Consider the following 27,699-nt stretch of genomic DNA (forward strand, 5'->3'; position numbering starts at 1 on the left):
GGGTGAGGGCACATTGTGGGCATATTGCCAAGTAGCTAGTTGGCAGTTTTCTAAAGTGTAGAATGTTAGAGCCAGAAAGTATTTTGAGCCTAATCTTAGCCCATTCTCCTCCTTGGGCATCTCACCCTCAGGCCAAATGAAATAGCTATTTCCTGAAGGCCCAGACTCTGTTTTGTTTCTTTGCAGCATTTCTTTCCTTTTGCCTAAATCCCTTTGCCCCTTGTATTAGTCTGTTCTCACGCTACTAATAAAGATATACCCGAGACTCGGTAATTCTAGAGGAAGGAGGTTTGACTCACGGTTCCACATGGCTGGGGAGGCCTCACAATCATGGCAGAAGGCAAGGAGGAGCAAGTCACATCTTACATGGTGGCAGGAAAGAGAATGAGAACTAAGTGAAAGAGCTTTCCCCTTGTAACTATCAGATCTCGTGAGACTTATTCACTACCATGAGAACAGTATGGGGGAAACCACCCATAATTCAATTATCTCCCACCAGGTCCCTCCCACAACATATGGGAATTATGGGAGCTACAATTCAAGATGAGATTTGGGTGTGGACACAGCCAAACCATAGCACCCCTCTACTCCATTTAGCTGCTTTCTTATATTGAACTCAATATAAGGAAGTGTGACAGCTCAAGTGTGACCGTTCGTAGGAAGCATTCTCTGACTTTGCAGAGGAGGTGAGCATCCCTGCTCTGTGCCCCCAAAGCTTCCTGTTTTATCTTTATCACTACACTGATTATGTTCTATTATAATGGTCTATCTTGTTATCTCTCAATTGAACCATACACTACTTTCGGGCAGGGACTCTTTCTTCCACTTTTATAACCACCCCCTTTTGTCACGGTATTCAACATAGAGTGGGAGCTCAGTATATTTAGATCTGTTCCCTATTCAAGACACTTTTAAAAATAACTTTAAAAAAAAACAATTCTGAGACATTTAATACCATTCCTGTAATTATGATTCCTGTTATTGAATTATTGGTTGCAATTTTATTTTGAAACCCAAAATTAAGTCACAAGATTTGACAATGAGGTAGACTCTTCAAAACCAGTCTTGAGCCCAGTAAACATAAGCTGCATTGCTCTCAAAGCTACATCAGGAATTGGGTAGAAGATAGAGAAGGTAATTCTCTCTGAGGTAGACATCAAAAGATTCTTAGAGAAGGTAGAAGCTGAGTTGAGCATGAAAGGGTAAATTGGGCTTGGACAGATTCATTGTCCACCTCAAAGAATTAGTTTGAGGATGGGATGAGACTGGTTTGTGCAAAAGGAAATTGGCCTCAGCTTCTCCTCTCTCCCTAGTTGACCTGCAGCATCAGCCCTCAGCAGCGCCCAGTTCCATCCCCTCCCCAACCTCACACCCTCAGTAAGATCCATCTAGGCAACAGGTGCATGCTTATGTCATATTGCATGTTCCAAACACAGTGTGAGGACAGCAAGTTGGCATCTAGAGGCCTCCAGTCCTATTTCAGTCCCCATCCTTCTCTCCTTCCGGAAACAACCTCACCACTAGAATGCAAATCCATATAATATTAGATCCTTATGAAAATAACAGCTAGAATTCATCATGTGTCAAGCAGTATGCTAGGTATTCTACCTATAATACCTTTTTTAATCTTTACAGAATTTATTCACTCATTGTAATATTTATTTCCTGTTTCTTCTGTGTCATGGGGCAGTCAAGATGCTGTGCTGGAAAAGACACAGCCCCTGCCTGCAGCATGCTTTCATTCTCAGCAGGACATGAACACCAAAGCAAATTAGCAAAATAACAAAGTAAGTAAGCATTGGCAACAGGTGAGAGTGGCTGTTAGGATAATTAAAATGGTGTAAAATAATTAAAATAGGGGAGAGTTGGGATGGAAGGCTCAGATATGCTGGTCAAGGAAGATCTCTCTGAGAAAATGGCATTTAAAGGAACATGTGAAGTTGTGTGGGAGAGGAAAGTGTGTTCCAGGCAGAGGAAACGATACAGTCAAAGCCACTTGGGTGACTTGAACAAGGTGGAACAAGGTCAACATGGTTGGGGCAGACTGGGTGATGAGTTGTAGAAATGAGCACAGGAAAGCTTTTCTGTGTAATGGGCATTCTCTTTCCTTTTCATGGACAAGGATACGGAGGAAAGCAGAGCAAGGTAGAGCTCTGAGCAGTGTTCTTTGATTCAGGGACCTGTACTGTCTGCTCCAATTTTGTGTATTTAAGCTAAGCTGGTTCATTCCACTCCTGGCCAGTTAATGCTCATGAAGACTTTCAGTGCCACAGCTTTGGTCATTCCTCCCCCTTCCTTTATCCCACCCGCCCCCTCATTTATTGTCTTCAGTTTTGTTGTTGTTGTTGTTGTTGTTTGTTTGCTTTGTTTTCACTATCTTTCTGTTTACTGTCATAGTTTTTGCTGTTTCTCCTGTACCTCTCTCCATGCTACCCTGAGAATCTGGGACAGACGGACTTCTTGGACCTGCCTCTGAGCATTTGTCTCAGACGCAGCCCCTCTGCCCACTGCCCACTGCCCACTCTGATTCCATCCAGCATAGCACTCTTGCAGCCAGCACATTTAACTATCCTGCTGTTGAGTCCCCAGCTGCCAGCTGACAATCATCTTCATTATTTGAGGAGAATCAATTTTACTAAGCACCTTGAGTATTTGGAATTTCAAAGGATGAATAAATTGGCAAGGTGAAATTTCAGGGCAGTGGATGACAACATTTTTTAAAGTAATTTGCCCCCACCTCCCGTGTTGTCTAGTTTTCAAAATCAGTGTGTTGCCATTGAAGACACTACTAGGAGAATCTCAGGGCACTTTCCCTTAATAGAAATGAGGAAGTCAAAGAGAAACACATCAGCAAATAATGTTTTGGTTTTTTTATTTTTTTTGCCCTGGGATACTGTGACTATTTCTCAGAAGTGATCTTTAATTGTTTCATCTAAAGAGTATGCATCTTCTTTGCTCTGACTGTCTCCTCATAGAGGCTTGTGAATTGGATCCAGCTATTAGTAGCACTTACTAATTTCCTCTGAGTCTTGCTGGCTGAAGCGCCAGGCTTGGAACAACTTTTAATTTTGTTTTTAATTAAATTTCAGTTGTTTCAAATCACTCACTTTTAATGTCATTTCTTTGCAGTCCTCAGAGGCAGCAGGAGCTGTGTGTTCTTGTTTATGCACACACACAATCTGATGTGTATATACCCATGGTGTGGCTAAAGACTGACTCCTGGCTGAGGACCAGAGCAGGAACAGGCAATTAGGAAAGTAGAAATGAGTCACAGAATGGGCTTTTGATTACACTGCTATATCCAAAGCTAATATGTTGTTCAAGCAGGAGTCTTGGTTATTGTGTTTGTTTTTGTGAAATTGTATTTGAACAAGGCAACATTTTCTTTTATTTCACAGTAGAACTATCAAATATATGTAGGTAGAAATAGTGTAAGAATAGCTAACATTTATCCAGCATGTATTATGTGTCAGGTACAGTTTTAAGCACTTTACATCTATTACCTCGTTTATATTAAAAGTGAGTAATCTGAAACAAGGGAAATTTAATTTACATGTATTACCTCCCACATTCCTGTGAGATTGTTATCCAAATTTTTATAGCTGAGGAACCAAGGCCCATTTAACTGGATCATTATCATTTGCTTAGTTAGTGGCATGGCCAGAACGTGAATACCAGCTGCCTCGCTCTGTATTTCTGCTCTTAAACACTACCCTGGACTCTCTGTCTATAAAAAACAGAAAGACTTCATCATCTAAATGAATTTAACAACAATAAAGAATAGCAGTTGACTAGTTTTTTGAAACAGCAAGATGATATTAACTTTGATCTTTTATAGGGTCTCTGTGCCTGCCTGTTGTGTAAACCCCAAGAATGCCCCATGGGGTTTGGTCTGGATTCATAAACCATGGTTTGGCTATTGAGCTGTGCTCTTCCAGATATTAGCACCTCAGAACGGACAATTAGGTTTGATAGCAAAAGCATAAATATACTCCAAATGTCCTGTGTATCCCATAGTTTAGCTCATCATTTGCTAGACCATTGGTTCCAACTGAAAGTAGAACCCAATCTATTTTATATGTCAGAAACTTCACATTTAAAAAAAAGGCTCAGCATAGTGGCTCACACCTGTAATCCCAACACTTTAGGAGGCCGAGACAGGAGGATTGCTTGAGTTCAGGTGTTCAAGATCAACCTGGGCAACATAGCAATATCTCATCTCTACGAAAAATTTAAAAGTTAGCCAGGCATTGTTGCATGTACCTGTAGTCCCAGCTACTAAGGAGGCTGAGGCGGGACAGTTGCTTGAGCCCAGGAGTTCAAGGCTGCATTGAGACATGATTGCTCCACTGCACCCCAGCCTGAGCAACAGAGCGTGACCATGCCTCAAAAAGAATAAAAAGGAACTTCACATATCTTGTTCCCTTTGCAGAGAACATTATATTTCACTAATATGATTATCTTTCTTCTCCACTATAAAATACACACACACACACACACACACACACTCACTCCTATCAGGTGCTCACAGCAGCTTATTCCTTTCTACAAAGCACTCATTCATATGTGTAATCATCTAAGCGTTAGTGCATTTACTTGTTTAATGCTCACCTTCTCCCTGACATTGTACACTCTATATGGCCAAGTGCTATGTCTTTTATATTTCCTGCTGAATTCCCAGTTTTTACAACCAGGCCTGGCACATAAGTGGTGCTCAGTAAACATTTGTTGGCAGTATGAATAAATACATTCAGAAGTTAAACACAATAATCAACCTGCTGAGAAGTAAAGTGATAGGAGAAGAAGTACAGGGCCCGGAGTGTGGTCTTCTGGATTCTAGTTCCAGGTTTGTAATTAAATAATTGTGTGTAACTTGGGCAAGACACTTTTACTGACCTCAGCTTCTCCATCTGTGACATGATAATGAAGTAGCTCCCTAGAACATATAGGCATATACATTGAGTATAATATAATTGAATACCAACCACCCTAATAAATAATTTTTATACCTTGACTTACTTCTTCCTGACAGTAACCCTACAGGTAGTTACTGCTTTTTTCTGATTTTTTTTTCAAATGAGCTTACTGAGTCCAAAAGAGGGTTATACATTTGCCCAAGGCCACACAGCTATGAAACAGACCTGACTCCAGAACCTCTAACAGCTCTTGCTATGAGGATCAAGAGAGATACTGGATGTAAAGTTGTTATGCAGTGTTTTAAATGCTAAACAAAAATAAAATTGCATATTATTAAGGCCCTTTAGTGAAACTCAGGTAAGATCTGAAGTGCCACTGGAGAGTGTGGGGAGGGAACTGTGGGGTTTGTCTCTTTTGTTTCCATTTGATAACATCTATGGCAATATTCTGCAAATAGTTGCCTTAAAGCACCATTTGTCACTCCATTCATTCATTCAAAATGCTTTACTGATTACACGCTAAGGGCCAAACGCTGTGCTTAGAGATGCCAATTTAAAGAGGAATTAGATATGGATTCTTCTTTAGAAAACTCACTGTCTCCCTAGGTAGATGAGACATCAGCATGCCCTAAACCTTGCCACATGCTGACTCCTCTGAAAGTGTGGGCTAAATTCAAATGCATCAGTGGTGATACCGATATAAGAAAAGAGATGCATGTAGCAGGCTTCAGGACAGAGGAAGGACAGGTTACTTCCAGGTGATGGGACCGGGGAAGGAAGATAAATGAGTATAATCTGGAAAGATAGGGGTGGTGAGGAGGAAACTTCAGGATATGGGGACAAAGGCAAGAGTGAGAAGAAGAAAGTGGCATTATTTAGTCAATTTCCACCTATCTTGGCCCAATGCCTCAGCCTCTTCCAACAGAGGGAGAACATATTCTTGGCAATTAGCTAGAGACAAAAAAAAAAAATCAATTTTTCATCACCTTCTATGTGTTTGACTCACTACTACAATTTTATATATATTCTACCCTTTCTTCCTTCCCAAACCTTCTGAAGTTGGTGTTATTGCTGTTTTCAATATCGTAGAAGTACTAGTAATAGTACCATCATCAGTATCCTTATTACAAAGGTAACATCGGTGTAAATGAAGCAAGCATTAAATATACCCTCTTTCCTATTCCTAGGATATTTCCAATCCTATTCTGCCCGGTTGATTACTCTTTTGAGGTATATCCTTCTAGAATTTTTGCTACACACACACAGAAACCCTGAATGGCTATTTTTATGTTTGTTTATTTCAAATCTGAGATAATACCTTATCTATTTTTGGGCAACTTGCTTGCCTCATGAACCATGGACATCTCAATGTGCCATTACACACAGGAGTTACATGTTAGATATTGCTGTCCCATTTTACAGAAGAGGATCCCCAGGATTCACAGAGGTGAATCATGGGCATAAAGTCCATCAGGTGGTAAATGGCAAGGCTGGTGTTCCCACCAGTCTTCTGTGCCTCCAGGGACTGGCTCCTTCAGACTACGTTTCACCAGCTGCCTCCAGGAACAGAAGACAGGAATTCACCTTTCATGCGACACATACCAGAAATGTGGACCTCAGCCACCCTGGGTCCTATTTGATCCCCAGGGCCTTCATTTGGCCCTCGAATAAAAACTTTATTTTTTTATCTCCTTACCTTTCCCAGAATTCATAGTAGGACTTGGCTGGTGAAAGGCTGGTTGCTGAGAAGGCTACAGTGTGGCTAGGCTGCAGATCCCTGTTATTACATTGCCCCAGGTATTAATATTGTATATTTAGGCAGCTGTTCTCATCTGTGCCTGACAGTGGAATTTGTTCCATCAACATGACTATTGAAACCGCTGATTTTTGGATGCTTGGCCCCACGTAGTCCTTTGTAGCATCATAAAACAATTAGATTTAGGCTTAGCATTAATTTGAATTATTGTCCAGTTTCCAGAATATATCTCCTGAAAATATCATGACGATGTATTACATGTCTTTGGAGATATTAGGTATTGAATTACAATATTATGTCACCTTCTCCCTGACTTCTTTGTTTTTTTTCTCCCTCTCTTTCAACATGGTATGATTTATGTTTCAGCTACCACCATGAGAAGCTCAGTATTTACAGAAGTAATGAGAGATGTATGTTAACAGAAGCAAAAAAAAAAAAAAAAAAGAAAAGAAAGAAAAATACAACAACCAGAAATCTTAGTGATGTGGATAGGTTTTCCTTGAAGCAAGCAGAATGAGAGGCAGCCATGTGTTCACAGAGCTCTGGAATCAGAGTCAGATAGCCTGCATTCTAATTTTGAATCATCAGTTTCCTAGCTGTGCAATTTAGGACATGTACAGTTAACCTCTTTTGGCTCCAATTTCCTTGTCTGTACAATGGGAATAAAAGTAACACCTACCCTCTACTGGTATTTCTAAGCAATAGCAGTAGTAAAAATATCCCATTTGCCATGTGCATTCAATGAGGAGGCACATACACAGACTTACAAGATAAGTGCTATTCACCCTCTTCTAGATGAGGAAGCAGAGAAAAGAAATATCAAGCATTTCCCAGGGTCACTCAAATGATGAATTGTCAAGGCACCTTTTGAATCCAGATGTGCCCACCTCAAGGTCTATGCTTTTTCCAGTGAAGCCATTTCCAGACAGAAGAGAGTAGAAAGGAAGAGATCTAGAGAAAAAGGAACACTTACAAACATACACACACTGACACAAGAGACACAAGCAGGCAGGTGCCTATGCCTAATTTGGTCAGTTGGCATCGAACCCACAGTGTAGTAATGAAAGAGATTTGGGGTAGAATTGCTAATATGGTTATTCTTAGTGCTCACAGTTGTGAGCTGTCTTTTCCAAACAGCTCCTGATGTTTCTGCAGATTTCTTGGGAAAGGCAGAAGGAAGCACATCTCATACAAAAGGGTAGACCCTAGAAGTGGAAACAGGCTGCAGGGAGCATAGTGAAGCTGGTGGGTCCTGTAGGCCACAAGGTGCACTCATTCATTTGTTAATTTACTCAGCTATTCATGTCTTACCACAAATTTTCATTCCAAATGTATTGCACCTAATATATGCCAGGCATACTTCTAGGACCCCACAGTGGTTCCTCACTCTTGCAACATGTCTTCAAGTAGGGTCCCTCATTCCCACCCTACGCAGATCATCCCAGGATATTGTGACAATCAGGGGAAAAGCTGCTAGGATAAGTCAGCCTAGAAGAAATGAGTCTAGCCTGGGTAGGTGAGAGCAAGGTGACTTTTTTTTTTTTTTTTAATGAAACTAATATCTGGCTGTGTCCCAAGCAGGATCACCATGTTGCACAATTTCAGAAGGCACCATCTACATAGGACACATTATTGACAGAATTATCTGTGCTTATGTGTATGTACAAGTGTGTATGCACATAAACAAGGACATACACAATTATCAATTGTATATACACATGCAAAATATATAGTAATATGTATTTTATATACAGACAGATATACAATTGTAAATAGAATGTGTAATTTATCATGTACATTTTGTCCCTAGAATAAAAAAACCTGAAGGCCTTAGCCAGGAACTGTACTATCCATAGGCAATCCAAATGAATCTTATTTAATTTCCATAGAAGCCCTATGAAGTAAGCATTATTCACATTGTACAGATTAAGAAATGCCAGAGGCTTACCAAGACTAAGTGATTTGTTCTAGAATCGTACAGCAACTCAACGGCTGGGCCAGATTTAATCTGTTCCTATTAGACTCCTATCAAAGTTTCCATCTAAGTTCATGTCTTACTTGAGCAACTGACACAGAGAGAGATTTTTCAGTATTAGGAATTCAGAGCTAAATGACCTTTGGGTTTGGGGAATAGTCGTCAACCATGTTCATTCAAAAAGCACAAATCTTAGTTAAAAAAGAAATCCAACACTAAAATTGGGTCTAATGCCTAAATTCCCAATGAAGTCATAAGAAGAGTTCAAAAAATAAAGAAAGAATTAAATTAAAAGTAAACAGCTGCTTTCAACCTTTAGCCAAAATTCTTCTTTAAAAATTTAAATGATTAAAGAAAAATGAGAAAACATGTCATGACTTTATTCTTTTCCTACTGCCTAATTTGGTACCAAACTGCTGTATTCTTGGAGGAAAAGATACTTTTTTGAAACTTCAAAACTTCAGACCTTTTTTGTCCAGACTCAAACACCCCTAACTCAACTTTGAAGCAACACCATGGATACATAAAGGCATGCAGAATTCTGTGGCAATGTGTTTTCAGCCAGACTTTGGTCACAAGTCTGAGGTAGGGAAGACAGAAAACAGTAGACACACATTTGCCTGGAGCAAATTTGGGCACAGCACTTCAGGAAGACGTCTATTTGGAAATAGGTGCATTTTGATACAGCTTTATTTGGAAACAACTATATATATATATACATATATATATATACACACATATATATATAACCTAGAATACCCCAAATCCCAGTGGACTGTTCATCTCCATGGTCTTTTTTCTGGGATATGTAGTGATGAGATCTCAATGTCTCTTCTATGAAGTGGTCTTCTCACAGTTATTAGCATTTCCTACTCCCACTGGGCTCTAGCCCAGTGACAATTTCCCTCCACCAGGATGGTTCTTGATTGTCAGTGGAAGATACTGGCACAGACTCTGAGCTCTTAGAAGTTATGGCACTTGGATTCTGGTCTGGCCCTGACACCTGTGGCTCTTGGAGAGTCAGTTGACTTCTCTCACTTCCACCTCCCTCATGACCAGAAGAGGTTGAGAGTCACAAAGTCCAGGTTCTAGCTGTGGCTACTTCACTAATCCCAGAGGGGATCTTGGGCACATCACCTGCCCCTTTCCTTGACCCTCAGTTTCCTTATCTCTGCAAAAGGGTCTGATTATAACATACATTCTCAACAAGGACATAACATCCCCAAAGAGGTAAAAATTGATCTTGGGGAGGGGGTGAAAATATTTTACTCTAAGTAGTGAAAGCATAGTATATAAACAGTACCTACAGTGTATACGCAGATATACAATATATCTCTGGTAATAAAATTTCATGGGTGGGAGGTGGTTAAGGAAAAATGTCTAAAAACACTTGATAAAAATATTAAAAATTGAGAAACTCTGGACTAGAGAGACTCAAAGTTTTCTGATAGTCTGTAAAATTAGATATATAACTAGCATAGCACCATAAAATTCTAATCTGTTGTATAACAATTCCAGGAAACCCCAATCTTAACCAAGTTGCTATCTTCTTCAGAGCATGAAAAAAAAGTACTTTCATGTAAAATTAACAGAAAGAGGTTGACTGTCTTTAAAATAGCCACTGGAACATCTCAGCATTTTCTTAGCTTCTTTCTTCGCTTTGTCATTTCCATCTGATTCACACACTTTATGGGTATTATAATAATCCCTCTGTCCATCCAGTGATGTTGGAAGTGTTTGGAACCAGATAAGACACCAGACTTGGTGTCTGGGGAGTGGATGAAAATAGCTTAGTTCAGACTTGGGTTTTTATCCTGAGCTCCACGAACCTCCAGGGGGTCCATCGATAGAACTGTGCTTCACTTATTCATGACATTTGTTATACTATAAATTTGGTTTTATACATTTGAAAGCTTTATTCTTAGAAGTGATTCATAGGTATCCCAAGAACAAAATAAAGGTTACTAAGTAGAGCAAATGTCAAGCTTGAGATATTTGCTGTCAAAGAAGTCAGAGGTGGCCAAGGGCAGTGGTTCACACCTGTAATCCCAACACTTTGAGGGGCCAAAGCAGGTGGATCACTTGAGCCCAGGAGTTTGAGACCAGCTTGGGCAACATGTCAAAATCCTGTCTCTACAAAAAACAGAAAAAATTAGTCAGGTGTGGTGGTCCTGTAGTGTCTCTGTAGCCCTAGCTACCTGGGAGGCTAAGGTGGGAGGATCACCTGAGCCAGGGAGGTCGAGGCTGCAGTGAGTCATGATCGCTCCACTGCACTCTAGCCTGGGTGAGTTAGAGCTGTTTCAACAACAACAACAACAAACAAATAAACAACAACAAAAAGAAATAAGACAGAGGTAATTTGCTAGGGCTGCCATAAAGAAAAAAGTTTCACAGCCTGAGTTGCTTAAGCAACAGAAATTTATTTTCTCATGTTTCTGGAGGTTAGAAGTTTGAGATCATGGTGTCTGCAGAGCTGGTTTCTTCTGGGGCCTCTCTCCTTGGCTTGTAGATGGCTGTCCTCTCCCTGTATCCTCAGATGGTCATTCCTCTATGTGTACCTGTGCCCCAATATCCTCTTCTTATAAGGACATCAGTTGTATTGAAATAGGACCCACTCTAATGACCTCATTTAACCTGAATTACCTCTTCGAAGACCCTATCTTCAAGGACAGTCACATTCTGAGACACGAGAGGTTAGAACTGCAGCATATGAATTTGGGCCAGAACACAGTCCAACCCATAATGAGTAGGAACCAGAGAAGAATAGAAGAAGGCTGGGGTTGATCCAAGGCAAAAGGAAAGAAGATGGCAGAGGAAAGAGAGCTGGGAGTGGAAGGTCAGGAAGTGAAGACAGAGATAACCGGAGGAGGAGTCTCGAAGATCCTTGTAGGAGAACCACCCCCACAATAATGTTCCTCCAGAGTGGTTGCTCTTAGAGACTGTTTGCTCCCAGCTCTCCAGGTTGCCTCTGCCCATACTGAAAAACCCTCAAGCTTGTTTTTAACCACATTTTTGCAGTTCGATCACCCACCCCTTAAATCCCCTTAAATAGTTTTCTGTTGATGGTAGGTGGCAGAATGTATTAAAGCCTGACTTGGGGCTCTGTGGACCTGGGAGAAGGGTAAAAGTGATACATTCTTCCTGGGTCTGTCGAGCTGATAGTAGATATGATGTTCATTCCTGCTTCATCACACAGTTTGCTTTTCATCTTGTTCCCAGGAAGACGTTTCTCCCAGGTCCAAGACAGCTGGGACCCGTGTTATTCATGATGTAACAGAAGGAAGGGAATCTTTAATTATTTTTACCCAAAGAAAGACGGAAAATAAAAATGAAAGCTTTTGGCTAAAACAGTCTCTACACTTCATTTGTAAAGACCATCTTTTAGCCACATGTCTTTCATTACTCTGCTCATCATTTGCCACTGTGACCAGAGCCTTCTTTTGAAATCTCCTATCCATGGTTCTCAGAGGTCTATTTCATGATGTGAGGTGTAATGAAAGGGATTTGCAGCTGCTGTCTGGCTCTCCAGGCAATTTTGTCTGGTGATACCTCCTTCCGTGGTATTTTTAGTTCTCATCTGTAGCCTTCTGTTTCTTTGGTGGCTGATGTGCCTCCGGCTTTTCAGAGTATACTACAGAGTGGCCTGAGCTCCCCAGCTCACCCCGATCTATGCTGCACAATTACAGAAGCAGGCTGATAATCAATGTAATTGAAGATCAGAGTTAATGAGGACCTCCGTGCCCGTACAGTCCCCTGAGCAACGCTGGGCTTCAGATACTAGATAACGAAATGATTGGGCTGAACTGAAAATCCATTTGGCTAATTAGATGATGTATATTCCCACAAGTAAGTGGGAGAAAAAAAAAATATATATATATATATATATATATATTTAAAAATAAGGAAACATGACATTTTGAAGTTGAGATTTTGGCAGAGATTTATTTCAGAGTCATTGCTCTCTGGGGAGATCTATATGAGTGTAGAGAGGAACTCAGAACAGTCAGTAAAGTGGGGAGGACACTTTTAATTTAAAGCCAAAAAATAAAACAAGGGTCCAAAGAAAAACTAGAAAAACAGGAGACACATGGAATAGTGCCTTTTATTCCTTTTCTGTGTAGTTTGTATTCCCAAATAAATGGAATTTATTCAGAGAGCTCTGCTAGACTTTCCTTAAACTTAGTGCTCTCTTTCTCTCTTGTTCTCTCTCACATGCCCACACTGAACCTCGACTTCACCCTAAGCATGACAATGATTGTAGAGTTAAATGAAGCCGGGCTTTGCCTTCAAGAAATGCACAATCTGATGGGCAAATAAGTAAGGGAAGTGAGCGATTGGGGGAGGGGAGCAGACAGTCATGCTTTGCCTTAGATTTTTCATATCTGATCTTCCTTCCTGGGCTATAAGTTCTCAGTAGGCAGACGCCATATTTTACTCAACCAGAGCCTGCTGCAGGGCTTGGCGCATAGCCATATCTGAGTGAATGAGTGACACTCTAGCACAGCACATATAGGTGCTACATGAGTGAAATGCCTTGCAAATAATAAAGAGATTAAGAGTAGTGCAGCACCGTTTTGGAGTCTAGCCTTAAGGGATAAATGCCACACAGGTGGCCACTTACTCTGGAGGAAACAGTTCATTATGTCATGGTCTCCTTTTCATCCTTCAAGGTATAGCTTAAAGGCCAACTCTTCAATGTTCCTCTTTGAGCCCCCTTTTTCCTCTCCCTTATATCCAAAGACAATGCCTATATTTTTCAGGCAATTCTTACCACACTCTAGGTTGTATTAAAGATATCTGGGCAGATATTTGATCTCTCTTGTTTTATCCCTAACTTTCTCAGTGGATTCAGCCCATTTCTTAGTCCCTATGTCTGTTTCTTACACAGGAAGGAATTTAATCAACGTTGGGTAAATGATTACGTTAAATTTGGCACAAAGTTACTTCTTTTCAGGCTCTGATATGGCACCTCCCTGCCACACATCCTTGACCCTTCTCACTGAGTTTCTCTACCTGCCTCTCTACTTTTGCCGTGCACATCATGAGCCCATTGGGTGAATAAGAGCTCAGGAGCCACAATAGTGATGTTCGACATTTAGTTTGGAACTGGGAAGATTCTGAAGGGCTAATCTTATATTCTGGATCTCACAGGATAGAAAAAATTAAACTGTGGTATCAATGTGGAGGCATTTCTGCTTCACAATTCCATGATGAAGTGAATTGAACTTCCCTCTAGTCAAGCATGGAACTCTGATTTCATTAATGCACTTGACATTCACTAAAGTCCTAGTATGTGCCAGGCATTTTACTGAGAGTCGGATTGATAAGGACTAATGAGTCATGACCTCTTCTCTGTAGGAAATCACAGCCTATGAGAAAAAGCAAAAGCCCTCCAACTCTACATGATATGCACTAAAGAGGAATTCACAGACTACTGTAGACAGAGGAAAAGGACCATAAAAAGCAACTGACCAAAACCCCTGAGCCTCAAGATAGCTTGAAAAAAGGCAAATGTTCCAGCTTTGAAGGCTGAAAAATCTTGGTTTAAGTTCCACTTTGGCCACTTACTGGTTGTGCAAATTTGACCATGTCAATTTCTCTCTGAACCTCGTGTTCAATTGGAAGAAATACCTATCCTGCAAGGCTGTTGTAAGGATTAAATGAGCAGAATGCATATCACATTCATGCCACAAATGAGCAGAGGACATTCAAAGGATAGTAACTCCCTTCTGCCATTAAACCAAATGTATAACTGCATAATATCTTTTTAAAGACATTAAGGATAAACTGCTGTCTCAGTTTGTTCAGTCTACTATAGCAGTTGGTTTATAAACAACAGAAATTTATTTCTTACAGTTCTGGAGACTGCAGATTCCAAGATCAAGGTGCTAAAATATTAAGTGTTTGATAAGGGTCGATTTCCTTATTCACAAATGGCCGCTTCTCCCTGTGTTCTCACATGGTGGAAGGAGTGAGGGAACTCTCTGGAGTCTCTTTGATAAGGACACTAATCCCATTTAGGGGCTCCACCCATGTAATCACCTCCCAAAAGCTCCACTTCCAAATATCACCACATTGGGGATAAGGTTTCAACATAGGAATTTGAGAGGACACAAACTTTCCATTTATTGTACCTGCTTTCAAGCCAATCTCTTCCATGGAGACCCATATTTCTCATAATTGAGAGAAATCTGTTTACTGGTATTGCATTTAGAGTTTCTAAGTTTATAAGAATTCAAAATAATAATCAAAATAGCTCCTGTTCCTTGAGATTTCACAGAGCTTGTAGTGGACATTGTGATGCTGCGCTCAGGTTTCCAGTCAGCACCTAGGCACTTATTCCCCAGCTGCCAGAAATGTGGATGGTTGACCACTCTCAGCTGAGTCCTTTTTTGAGAAATGCCTTCCTTTGAAAGGGACCACTTCACACAAGATTCTGTCCCCTCTCCAGGGATAGCTCACAGCTTATGACTAGCCATTGGGAGGAGAGAAAGTCCTGATATCTTTGTCTTGATTTGGAACATCACTGAAGGACGATCCCAGCCCCAGAGCTCCCCATGGGATCAGCTGAGGGATTTGCTGTGTGTCAGTTTGACCTCTCCCTTTGCCCAATCCCACTTTGCTCATCCTCTTACAAGAATATGTACCCCAAAACATCCTGAATGCCTGTGTCTGCTTCTGAGTCTGTTTTCTGGTGATTCTGACCTAAGACAAATGCATTGTCTTATGTAATCTTTATATCAACCTATGAAAGGGGAATTGGTATCACACTTTTCATATAGGATAACTGAGGGTTTGTTTTTTTGCCCAAGTTTGCAGAGCTAGTAAGTTAAAAAGTGAGGATATGAAGTCTTATCTTGCTGATTCTATTCTCTTTATCACTGCACTGTGTAGCTTTCCTGAAGTAGAGAGATTAACCAAACTCAGCCCTGGGACACAATTCAATATCCATCTTTCAGTCTTTAGTGAGAATAAATACAAGAATTATCCATTTAAACAGCATGACTGTGCTTTTTTAAAGAAAAATCTGTAGTTGATACTGATGTTCTGTGCCTTCCTCAAGGACCCATGTGACATGTTTCTGCTTGGGCTTATTTCCAGGGGGGGAAATATGGCTTTGCAGATAGATTTGCATATCTTCTCCTGCCAGAAATTTGAAATATGGAATCCAACAGACTTCTTCCTTTTTTGCTTTAGCTGCCAAGGACTTTAGGGCCAACTTGAAATGTGGTCATTTCCTTATCTCAGTCCTGATACTGTCTATTCCCCCTACTTCGCAAAGACCCCTCTTTCTTTTGCACCAAAATTATGTTGTCCACTGTGTCTTAGGGATTTATTGCATGGGATGACAGAAATCATATGATTTGTGTGAATTAGAGAAGATAATCATTGCCAATCATACTTACTATTTCCAGGGAAACTTCTCCCCCCACAGTCTTAGATGCTCAGACAGCCAGGTGTGGTCTGATGTGATCCCGCCTCCCTGGCCATTGCTCATTGGACCACAGCTGTGCACCGGAGCCAAGAGGAGTCCAACCATAGGTCAGCCAGCAGAGTAAGATGTAACCTGACAGATAGACCTCCATAGAACCTATATGATTCTTATTAACTGAGTCTGTCTTTGGAGAACTTGAATTGCATACACAAAGATGTGTTTCTTTGTTTTTACTTGACAGTGAGGTAGAAACAAGGAGAGAAGCTGAGTCATGTTAATTATAAAATACAATTTAAAGTCTCCTGCTGCTGCAGTCTCTAGATCTGCCATCAATCTAGACTCACGCTCCCTGTCCAGCTTTGTGAAGCCTGGTCCTGTCTGGGTACATATTTTTCCCCCTGTGAAATTCCGTCTTTGTTTTGTTTTATTGCTGTACATGCGTACACTCACCATTTGTAACTTAAGTGCAGCCATCCTGAATGGGCTTCTGTTTCTTGCCTCCCAAAAAAAGTGTGTGTGTATATATGTGTGTGTGTACATGTGCATGTATGTGGAATATCTACATAGATTATTATACATTTATATGTAATATAGTACTATATACATATATGTATGTTTCCACATATATGTGGGATAAGGAACATTTTAGAGCAAATATTGGCCTACCCAAGTATTCAAGATGAAATGTTAGCCATCAGAAATGTTGAAAAATTGGTTGATAATAATAAAAATGTTAATATTTAGCTTCTCCTGAAGAAAATCTGAAGATCTAGTGCCACTAGCCTTTAGTTCCATGTGGCAAGAGCTGCTGGAGCTGAGTCATAGCTGCTCCATTTTAATGGAGCCTACAGTGTTTATTGTATCCCAAACCCCACCTTCTCCTTCCTATTGTTTTGCCACATCAGGGCATTTTTTTCTTGGGTGAATGCTGCTCTTTTCCTTAGAGGTGCTGGGGATTTCTTTGGAAATCTCACTTTGTCTCTGTTTTCTCTATCTCAGTCTGTCTCTCTATATCTTTGTCTTTCTCATAATAAAACAAAAACAAACAACACAAGCTAGGTGAGGAGGCCTGGATGCTATTTCCTTCACACTCAGCCAGTCTCTCCTATTGATGTTAGCCACCTGGCCCCTGTGGACATCAATGACCCCTGTTCCAGAGGAGACACCTGAGTGACAGGGACATTAGCTTTTTTCGTTTCCTTTGAAATTTAATGTTTAATCATTATTTCCTAGAATAAGTCAGGTGCCAGCTAAGCATTTTATCTACATGAATTTATTTCATTCCCCTATTGACTCCATGAGGTACATTCCATTAATATTCTCCTTTACAGAGGAAGTAACCAAGACCCAGGGGCACTGTGTGACTTGCCCAAAGTCAATGCCTAGTAAGGGTACATCCTGAATTTGACCTTACTTCCCTCTCAGTCCTAAGGGCCTATCTTTCATCACTAAGTTGAATTATCTCCCGTGTTTGATTTGCCTCTATCTCTCTATGGGCTTGCAACACCATGACGGGCACATTGCAAGTGCATTTAGACAAATGAGATCAGATGACCTGGGGAATGTGGCTTGTACGCACCTCTCTGTGTTCTGTAGCATCAGCTAAGACCTTAAAATCAGTAAGAAAGTATCTGTCTCTCTGTTCACCCATAGGAAGCAGCTTCGTGGTGAGTGAAGGGAGCTACTTGGACATCTCCGACTGGTTAAACCCAGCCAAGCTTTCCCTGTATTACCAGATCAATGCCACCTCCCCATGGGTGAGGGACCTCTGTGGACAAAGGACGACAGACGCCTGTGAGCAGCTCTGCGACCCAGAAACTGGTGAGCTATGGGAGCCGGGATGGGGATAGAAGGTGGGAGAGGCTGGGTTGAAAGAGGCACTGTGCTCCCTCTACCTAAAGAACCACGGATTCTGAGCCATTGATAAGTGGCTGGATAAGAAGGCCCATCAATCTAATTAACACTAATCTATGTGCTGCCATTGCCTTTCAAGGGAGGAAATTCTTACAGAACCACAGACTCTCAGAGTAAGAAAGGACCACAGAGAACATCTGGCCTAGCTCCAGACAAGCAAAATGTCTGCACTTCAGATGTCCCTGCATTCAGAGCCTATCTTCTTGGTACTAACTAGCTGGGTGATCTTGAGCAAGACACTGCCTACCTTTCAGTACAAGAGAATGAAAATAGCACCCAACCCACAAAACTGTCATTAGGATTGAATGAGATGCTGTGTGGAAATCTCATAGCATATTCATTAATTCACTCAACAGGTATTTCTTTAGTAGCCAGGCATATTTTTAGGTATTGGGAAGACAGCAGTGAACAAAATATGCAAAATCTCCACCCTCATGAAGCTTACATGCTAGTGGGGTAGACACTAAATATGCACTGTGGAATATGGTAGCCACTAGCTACATGTGGCATTTTATTTTAAATTAATTGAAATTAAATAAAAGTAAACATTCATTTTCCCAGTCATACCACCCAGATTTCAAGTGTTCCATAGCCATACACTAGCAGCCACATTGTTGCACAATATAGATATAGACTATCTTCATCATTCTGAAAATTTCTATGCGACAGTGCTGCAGTGGTCAAACAAGCAGGTAAATTATATGACTCTGTGAAGTGATGATAGATGCTGGTGTGGGGGAAAAGAATGATGTACAAAGCATGTGGAGTGCTAAGCTGGGAGTTTGGGTGGAGTTTCATTATGCAGAAAGTGGTCAGGGGAGGCCTCTCTGAGAAGATGACATTTGAGCACACACCTCGAGATGGGAGAATAAACCATGTCAGTATCCGAGGGATGCGTTCCAGGCAGAAGGAGGTAAAAGAGTCAGTGGCGTGATCTCGACTCACTGCAACCTCCGCCTCCCAGGTTCAAGCGATTCTCCTGCCTCAGCCTCCTGAGTAGTGGGGATTACAGGCACGTGTCACCACACTTGGCTAATTTTTGTATTTTTGGTAGAGATGGGGGGTTTCACCATGTTGGTCAGGCTAGTCTTGAACTCTTGACTTCATGGTCCACCCACCTCGGCCTCCCAAAGTGCTGAGATTACACGTGTGAGCCATCATGCCCGGCCTAATGTGCTGTTTATTTAGCACTAGTAGTGGGGCCAGGATGCAGAGTGAGAAAGAAGGGGAGTAGGAGAAGAAAGCTGAGAAGAAGAAGTTTGGGGGCATAGTGGTCCTCAGGGCCTTGTATAGTATAATATGGACTTCAGATTCTACTCTGAGGAAGATGGACAGTCCTTGGGAGATTCTGAGTAAAGGAGCAACATGCTATGACCTGCATTTGAATAGGACCACTCTGGCTGCTGTGTGGTGAGTTGATTCAGGGGTGTTCAAAGGCCCTATTACTCTAATCTAGGCAAGGATTGGTAATGGCTTGGACCATGGAGGTAAGAGAAGAAGATGGTGAACAGTGATCAGATTCTGGATATATTTAAGAGTATACCCTCAACAGCATTTATTACTGAGAATAGAATGCAAGAAATAGAGTGGAGTCAAAGATTATCCCAAATTTTTCAGTCTGAACAATGGGACATATTGAGTTATTATTTAACTGAATCAGGGGATGCGGTGAGAAGGTCAGGGTTAGGTGAGGAAGATAAAGAGTGCTATTTTGGGTATAAGTTCAAGATGACTACTAAATATCAATGGAGAATGGGCATTTGGGTCCTGATCTAAGAGCCCCCTGCTAAATTGGGGTTCCAGTAGTAGAACCTCTAGCTACCCTGCCAAAATGGGAAATAAAGTGGGACTGGGTGTGGGTGTTTACAGTTTTCCCTTTACAGGATACTTCTTTTACCTGGTGGGCAGCCTAAGAACTGGTTGTCTGTTGGTGACCCAGAAGTCCCTCACACAGGAAGTTTGATTACACTGGCTGCCACCCTTGGTGGTTTATCTAACGTGTGCACAGTTAATGCCTGCCTGACCATCAGTCTGGTGCTACGAGCCTGCACTTGTGTTCTCCCCGACATCCAGGGCCTAGGATAGTCCCTGCTTCTTCAAACAGAAGGCACAGATTCAATTAAACACCACAATAGGAAACAAGTTCAAAGATTAATTACTTACAGATCCTGAGTCAGGAAGGCAATCTTCTGTCCCTGGGTCACAGGAGGCAAGACGGGAGTGAAGAGTCAGGCAGAGAGAGAGAGAGAGACAGAGAGAGGGAAGTATGTACTGGGGCATAGGATATGGGTCACTTTAAGTTCATGAGCAAATGTCTGAACAATACCTGTAAAGGAAGCGACAGGAAAGCCGGAAGCCCATCTGCTAGGTGGGAAAGATGCCTCTAAGTTCTTATCTCTGGCCACTGGCTTGGGCCATTTTGGTGTGGTGTTCTACTTCTGTGGTCCAGGCAGCAAGCTTTGCTGTGTCATTTCCATTGCAGGCAGGTACCTGGATTGGCCACATCGAGGAACTGGAAGGAAGTGTAGAACTATAAATTTTGTCAAGGGTGACTGAACCCTACTTCTGGTGGAAAAAATTAAACTTGTATTTTAAATGGGTGCCAAGACAACATAAAATTATAAGAATCCACGTCTGTAATCCCAGCACTTTGGGAGGCCAAGACAGGTGGATCACTAGGTCAGGAGATCAAGACCATCCTGGCCAACATGGTGAAACCCTGTCTCTACTAAAATACAAAAAAAAAAAAAAAAAAAAATTAGCTGGGCTTGGTGGCACACGCCTGTAGTCCCAGCTACTCAGGAGGTTGAGGCAGGGGAATTGCTTGAACCCGGGAGGTGAAGTTTACAGTGAGCCGAGATCATGCCACTGCACTCCAGCCTGGTGACAGAGCAAGACTGTGTCTCAAAAAAAAAAAAAAAAAAAAAAAAATCAACTACAGGTCCACAACTCAAATTCAAAGAAGAAGTCTTAGCTGGGGATAGAAATTTGCTAGTCTACAGCATCTAGATGGCATTTAAACCCATGAGACACTATCTTATTTATACTAAATGCTCATTAAATGGGTAGTATCTTATTCATAGTTGATGCTCAATAAATGATGTTCTTATTGTCCTCAAAATAGAGAACAGGAGCCAGAAAGAAAAAGGAACTTGCCAAGGTTTCAAAGCAAGTTACAAGTGAAGCCAGGATTAGAACCTCAGGTTTCCTTACTCTCAGTCTTCTGCTTCCTCCTATAATTTTTATTGGTCTATTTTCTCTAGAACTTCATCTTCCTCTCCATTCACAAGAGTCTGGCTGGCTTGCACAAAAAACTGGTTACGTGAATACCAGACAACAGCCTCTATGCACAGATCAGAGGTCTCAGTGCTCAGTGTAGTAGCCCAGGTCAAGGATCTCCTCCCTCTATTTGAGGATTTCTTCACCTCTTAATGGGACACCTGTTCAGAAGTAAGGAGAGGACTTCTCCAGGTTAACTTTTATGTCTCTGCCAGGTAGGGCCATGATTTGGCTTTATAACCACCATTCCCTCTAATTGTTTATTCAGGAGACTGTTTCAACATATTTTTTTGTAGCCTTCATATAGGCCAACTGGGCCAGGTGCGATGCCTCACACCTGTAATCCCAGCACTGGGAGACCGAAGCAAGCGGATCTCTTGAGCCCAAGAGTCCAAGACCAGCCTGGGCAACATGGTGAAATCTTGTTTCTACAAAAAAATACAAAAGTTAGCCAGGCATGGTGACACATGCCCATAGTTCCAGCTACTAGAAGCTGAGGTGGGAGGGTTGCTTGAGTCCTGGAGGTCGAGGCTACGGTGAGCTGTGATTATGCTACTGCACTGTAGCCTGAGCAACAGAGTGAGACCTTGTCCCAAAAATCAATCAATAAATAAATAGGCCAACTGGAGAAGCTATGTGAAAATGCAACACAGCTCTTATGCATCATATGACCAGACAGCTAAGCTTCTTTTTTTTAATCAAGATATTTCAGCTTTAAGTCACTGCCACCCTAACTAGTACCCCAAACTGCAAAACACACACACACACACACACACACACACATACACACATACGTGAAAAGAAACACAAATTCTAGGATATTCTTACCCAAAAGCCAGGTAAGCCCTTGTGGAATTACACATCTCTGCATCTGGCCCCTTAGATTTTTTTTTCCATTTTTTTCCTTGAAAAGGAAGCAAGATTATTGGTGGAAGGGAACAGAAAGGATCCCCTTCTTTGCCTCCATCTGTGAAGCCCGCTAGACAAGTGGTGAGTGCCTGTGGGTCTGAGCTTCTACTTCCCCAGCTGATCTGCTTTCAGGTGCAAGTTTGTGGTTTCTAATGCTGTTCTCCATTAGACACAGGCTTGAGGGCCTAATTCTGAACAGCGGGTCATCCAAGGTATGTGTTAGCCAGTTTGAAAAATAAGGCACTCTTCCACCAATAGCCTCTAGATTTAAATACACACACACACACACACACACACACAACACTCTTTAGAGCTGGAAATATCACTGGAATCCACTAGGTCCACCTCCTCAACTTCATGGCTGATTCTACTGCCGCCCAGAGAAGACAGGGGACAGGACGATCACACAGCTGGCAAACTGCAAAGCCAGGATATAAAGCCAGGTTTCCATGCCCTCAACCAGTGCTTCTGAAGCCTCAACAGATCTGGAGTGAAGCCTGAGGTTCTGCATTTCTAACAAGCTGGGAGCTGTTGCTGATGCTTCTGGCTCAAGGACTACCCTGTTGCAGCAAGGCTCTGAACACTCTCAAATAGTCCACCCGTGTTCTGCACTCATAGGGGATGACTCGGTTGCCAAATTTGTTAGTTTAATTATCTTGACAAAACTGTGTTTATTTCTTTCACCTCATCTTCTGCCTGTATTTGCCTTGTGTGCTGGGTTCTAGGTACACCACCCATGTGCAGTTTCCTGAAGGCACCATACCCTCACATGTCTCTGTCCCTTTCACAGGCTGTTTCTTCCCCTTGAAAATGTCTTTTTCCTTTTAATGGGAGAGCAGGGGCTTCTTTTTATTTCCTACACGTTGAGCCCAAACACGTTTCCTCCCATAGGTGGCATTCCTGACCCCCTCTCCCTAGCCCTGAACAGATGAAGGCGCCCTCCCACCTACTGTCATAGCCTTCTGTGCTTCCATATGTCATGGCTTTGTTCCTCTATGGAGTCATTGTTCTTTCCTTGTCTGGAACTATCACCAGACTGTAAACTTTGTTGGAGCAAGGAGGGAGGTTCAAGATGTCTGTTTCACTTTTCTTGCTATCTTTAAACTTCAGCATAATGCCTGACATGTAATTAAGAGTCAAAGAATAATACAAGCAGGAAGGAAGAAGGGAATTTTCCTCCTGATGCTTCTTGAAACAATTGTATATACCAATTCTAGTTTTTCCCTTTTATCCATTTACATAAGAACTCGAGTTAAATATTTTGCAGATCTAGAAAAACTGGGTCGCCAACAACTGTGCAGCATCCACATATCTGAATTCTAGGATACCCTGGTCTTACTCTCTTATTCCAGCACATCTCCAACAGCATTCCTCTTTCCATTGCTTACTCTGCTCATACTCACAATTATTCCCCAAACATCCCCATGTAAAGTTTCACCTTCTGACTAGAGTTCAACTCGACTCTCCACCTGAAATATCTTCCACCCTTTAATCATCTACCTTCCACAATCCTACTCATTTAATTTCTTCTTACTTCTTCTCAGTAGAATGGATTACTTCTTCTACAGAATCATCAGAGTTCTTTGTTGACTAAAAACCAGATTAAAACTTGAGTTGCTGTTTGAAAATTTATCTCCCCTGCTAGAAAGTCAACTCCTTAGGGCCAGAGATCATATCTATTGCTATATTCTTTCTACCGCAATGCCCAGCAAAGCACCTTGCTCTTTTAAGTCACTCCAGGCATAAATGGATAGGACTGTCTACAGGTAGAAAATTGAAATAGGAACATAAGATCCCTAAATATATTTTCATGGGGCTTAACTCAGATCCACTTTGTAAAATTTAGTTCAATTCATTAGATTCAATTCAAGCAAGATTTTCTTAATTCTGCAACTCGTAAGTCGGTGTGTTGAGTGTTATGGGAAATCACAGACAAATTGCACAATGTTCTTGCCTTCATGGATTTTATATTCTCACAGGTATAAAAATAATCTGCTCATATATAGCTATTATCAAAAACACAGTGTAGTATAAATCAAGAGCAATGCATTAACAAAGTGCCTCATGCCTGAAGAACAGGGAGAAATGTATTCTAGATGGGGATTTCGGGAGATACATCATGAAGAAGATGACCTTTTAGCTCAGCTTTGTAAAATCAATAGGGAGTATGAGTACGGAGGGTGCTTTAGCAGAGGGAACTTGATTTTTTGAAAAAGAGAAAAGTTTAGAATGATTCTAGGACCCAGAGAGCAGTTTAGTTGTGCTGCCATCTGGAGAATGAGGTGCAGGCAGAGCACTGGGAGAGTGGCAGGGGATGAGGTTGGGAAGGTAATATGAAGAGAGGTCATTAAAAGGTAAGGATCCAAAGACTTTGAGAACATCTGTTCTTACAAGCAGATGAGTCCACCTGTTTTGGAGAGCATCTAACTCCCTAAAAGAACAGCTAGAACTTTCTCCACTCTTTGCTTCCCATCAGGAATTAGAATCTGGGGAAAGTCATGGAAAAACTAAACCCTGAAGCCCTGTGTATATTTAGGTCTTGATATGTCAAAAGTGGCTTAGCTTCTTTTAAAGAAGTCTCTCCTTTGTGAGTCAAATCTGTAGAGCTGGACAGAGTCATGGAGTCAAAGCACTGGTTATCATTCCTTAAAGCTTTTCTGGATGTGGTGATAAGAAGAATTGTTTCTCCCAAGTGACAGGGAAGGAGGAGGAAAGTGGAGAAGATGCTACAGCTGAAACATATATATAATTGTCTTGGTGCACAGATGAACCTGGCCAAGTTTTCCTGGCTGCATGCCACAGCCCAACTCCAGTGTGTTTTTCCAGGGATTTCAACAATTAGTGCCACCCACAGGGATGACTCTGGAATTAGATCTGTGATGTGCTGGAGCCAGCTCACATGGCATCATGAGAGTTGACTGTTAACATCTTTTCCCAACTCTTTGTTCAGTGATGGCATGTTGATAGCCTGAAAATATGCTATGGTAAGGATGTTTACACCAAAACAATTGGTAAATGCAACAAAATCAGAGTTTATTTTTTTTCAGAAAGACAATCGTTAAACATTTACCAGCACAATACTGGATGAGATGAGAACAAACCAATGAAAGACCAAGGCAAAAAAGTGGCTAGTGGAGGCTTGAACATGTCACCAGAGTGACATTATGCTCCTTCCCAGGATAGACTACCATTATCTTCATCTCTCTGAGGACAGAAAGTGAACATCCAAGGACTACTTGCTCTGGTCCAATAAAATGCAACACCAAACAGTTTAAATGATTAGGCTTTGACTCTCAAGAATATCAATGTGGGTAATGTCTTATTGTGAAACAGCTTTATTAAAGTTCTGCACATCTGTGGCATCACACCAAGTTCTGTAAACAAAACCTTTGACAATATGGTCTACAACACATAAGGCAAATGACAGCAGAACACTAACTCATTCTTTCATATGTTTATTCATTCATTCAAGCATGTAGTGAACCAGAGTAGAATTGGAATATCTTCCTGAGTCAGACACAGCCAGGTTTAAATTCTCTCTTCTCTGTTTCCTGGTTGTAGGGGGCTGGGTAAATCATTTAATATATTCAAGCCTTATTTTTTATAACTATAAAAATGAGAAGAATAATTTCAACTTTTTAGAGTTGTAAGGATGAGATGAAAAATAAAATTTAAAATACACTGGTGCAGTGGATAATATATGGTGGAAACCCAATACAAAGTTTTCTCTTATTTTTATAACCATTTATTCAGTTATGTGTATCTTCACTTATTAATTCAATAAATATTTCATGAGGCATTTAATCCAACGATGTGCATAACATTCGATTATGTGAGAAGAAAATATATCATCTCTGCCCTCTAGTAGTTAACCAGCTGAAGGAGGACTTTAGAGTAAGCTAGACATTTCTATCTGCTGAACTTTTATTTAGTCCTTGTGTGACTTCTGAACTTTTGCAATGAAAAAAATTACTGGCCAGGCATGGTGGCTTGTTCCTGTAATCCCAGCACTTTGGGATACCAAGGCAAGTGGATCACTTGAGGACAGGAGTTCGAGACCAGCCTGGCCCACACTGTGAAACTCTGTGTCTACTAAAAATACAAAAATTAGCTGAGTGTGGTGGTACATGCCCATAATCTCAGCTACTTGGGAGGTTGAGGCACAAGGATTGCTTGAGCCTGAGAGGTGAAGGTTGCAGTGAGCTGAGATTGCACCAGTGCACTCCAGCCTGGGTGACAGAGCGAGACTCTGTCCAAAGACAAAAAAGAAAGAAAAGAAAGAAAGAGGAAAGAAAGAAAATAATTACTAACCTTCAACCTTCAACCCTAATGTCAACTTTGCCACAAATTTGCCATTCGACCTTGAGTATGTCACACACCGTGAACTTCAGATTCCTTTTCTTCAACAAAGCAATGAGTGGGGACATACTTTTAGTGAAAGAAGATTTCCTAGCCATCGTCTAGTGTAATCAAATGAGGAGACCAAGACCCACCAAGGCTAAGCACATTGCCCTGTGTCACACCGTAAATTAGTGGCAAGATACAATTTAAAAGTCTAAATAATTTCTAGGATATTCTCCAGCTCAAAATCCATGTTTCTACGATCTTTTCAGCACTAATAACTTAGCATGTAAGTATGATTGAAACAATTTGTAAATGGCGTTTATAGCAAATTGAATTTTCTTTCTACAATTGATATGAACTTCAGTCATGTTCACCATTACATTCAGTTTATTTCCATGTCTTCAGCAGCCACTATTCATTTGTAGTAGGATATGAAATGAGAATACACTGTATGTGGTTATGTCATATAGCAATCTTATATTGTACTAAATATTTCTAATGTTTACAGATTGTTTCTAGTATTTGCTGAGCTCTATGTTACTAAAGTTTAAGGGGATACAGGATTTTTATGAAGCTATAAATTCCAAGAATCTACAGTGATGGAGAAATTTCCTGTTTTGAAGGAAATGGTATCTTTAGGGCTTTCTAGGTGGTAGGGCATATATATTGAAGTATGGCAATGAGTAGGTAAAATCCACAGTAAAATATGCTGATATATGTTTATAGAGAACCAACTTTCTGGCAGACTGTAGAGGGGACATTTGTATATAGGTATATACATTATAGAAAGTCTTGGTCTTTGCTCACCCTGTTTTTTGCTGTATCTGGAAATGAAACAGTTCCTGTATCAATACATCTTTTCTTGGATGGATGGATGGATGGATGGATGGATGGATGGATGGATGGATGGATGAATGGATGGACGGATGGATGGATGGATGCATGGATGGATGGATGGATGAAAATCAAGTTTCAGCTGCTAAAGTGTCAAGCCTTGTTCAATGAGTAAGGTGTAGGCTTCTTGTGTCAGCACCATGGAGAGTTTTCAGGGTGCTGACAACACTCTGGCTAAAGTATGTGTTTGCTAAATAAAGACTTTCTCAGAGATACCTAATCCTTTTCGAAACTCACCTTCTCCCCGACTTGGGCAGCTCTGGTCTTTTCTGAACTC

At 41.2% G+C, this 27,699-nt stretch overlaps 1 protein-coding gene across 3 annotated transcripts in view; it reads left to right on the plus strand.

The window, feature by feature from the left end:
* Positions 1 to 27,699, plus strand: part of ASTN2 (astrotactin 2) — a 1,055,774-nt gene that overhangs the window by 400,542 nt on the left and 627,533 nt on the right. For all 3 annotated transcript variants that reach the window (XM_063636815.1, XM_063636816.1, XM_055271311.2), the window contains one exon: positions 17,736 to 17,903. In XM_063636815.1, the coding sequence (XP_063492885.1) occupies positions 17,736 to 17,903 (168 nt within the window). The remainder of the gene's footprint in view (positions 1 to 17,735; positions 17,904 to 27,699) is intronic.

This window comes from Symphalangus syndactylus, chromosome 3 (genome assembly GCF_028878055.3).
Source record: "Symphalangus syndactylus isolate Jambi chromosome 3, NHGRI_mSymSyn1-v2.1_pri, whole genome shotgun sequence".
NCBI lineage: Eukaryota > Metazoa > Chordata > Mammalia > Primates > Hylobatidae > Symphalangus > Symphalangus syndactylus.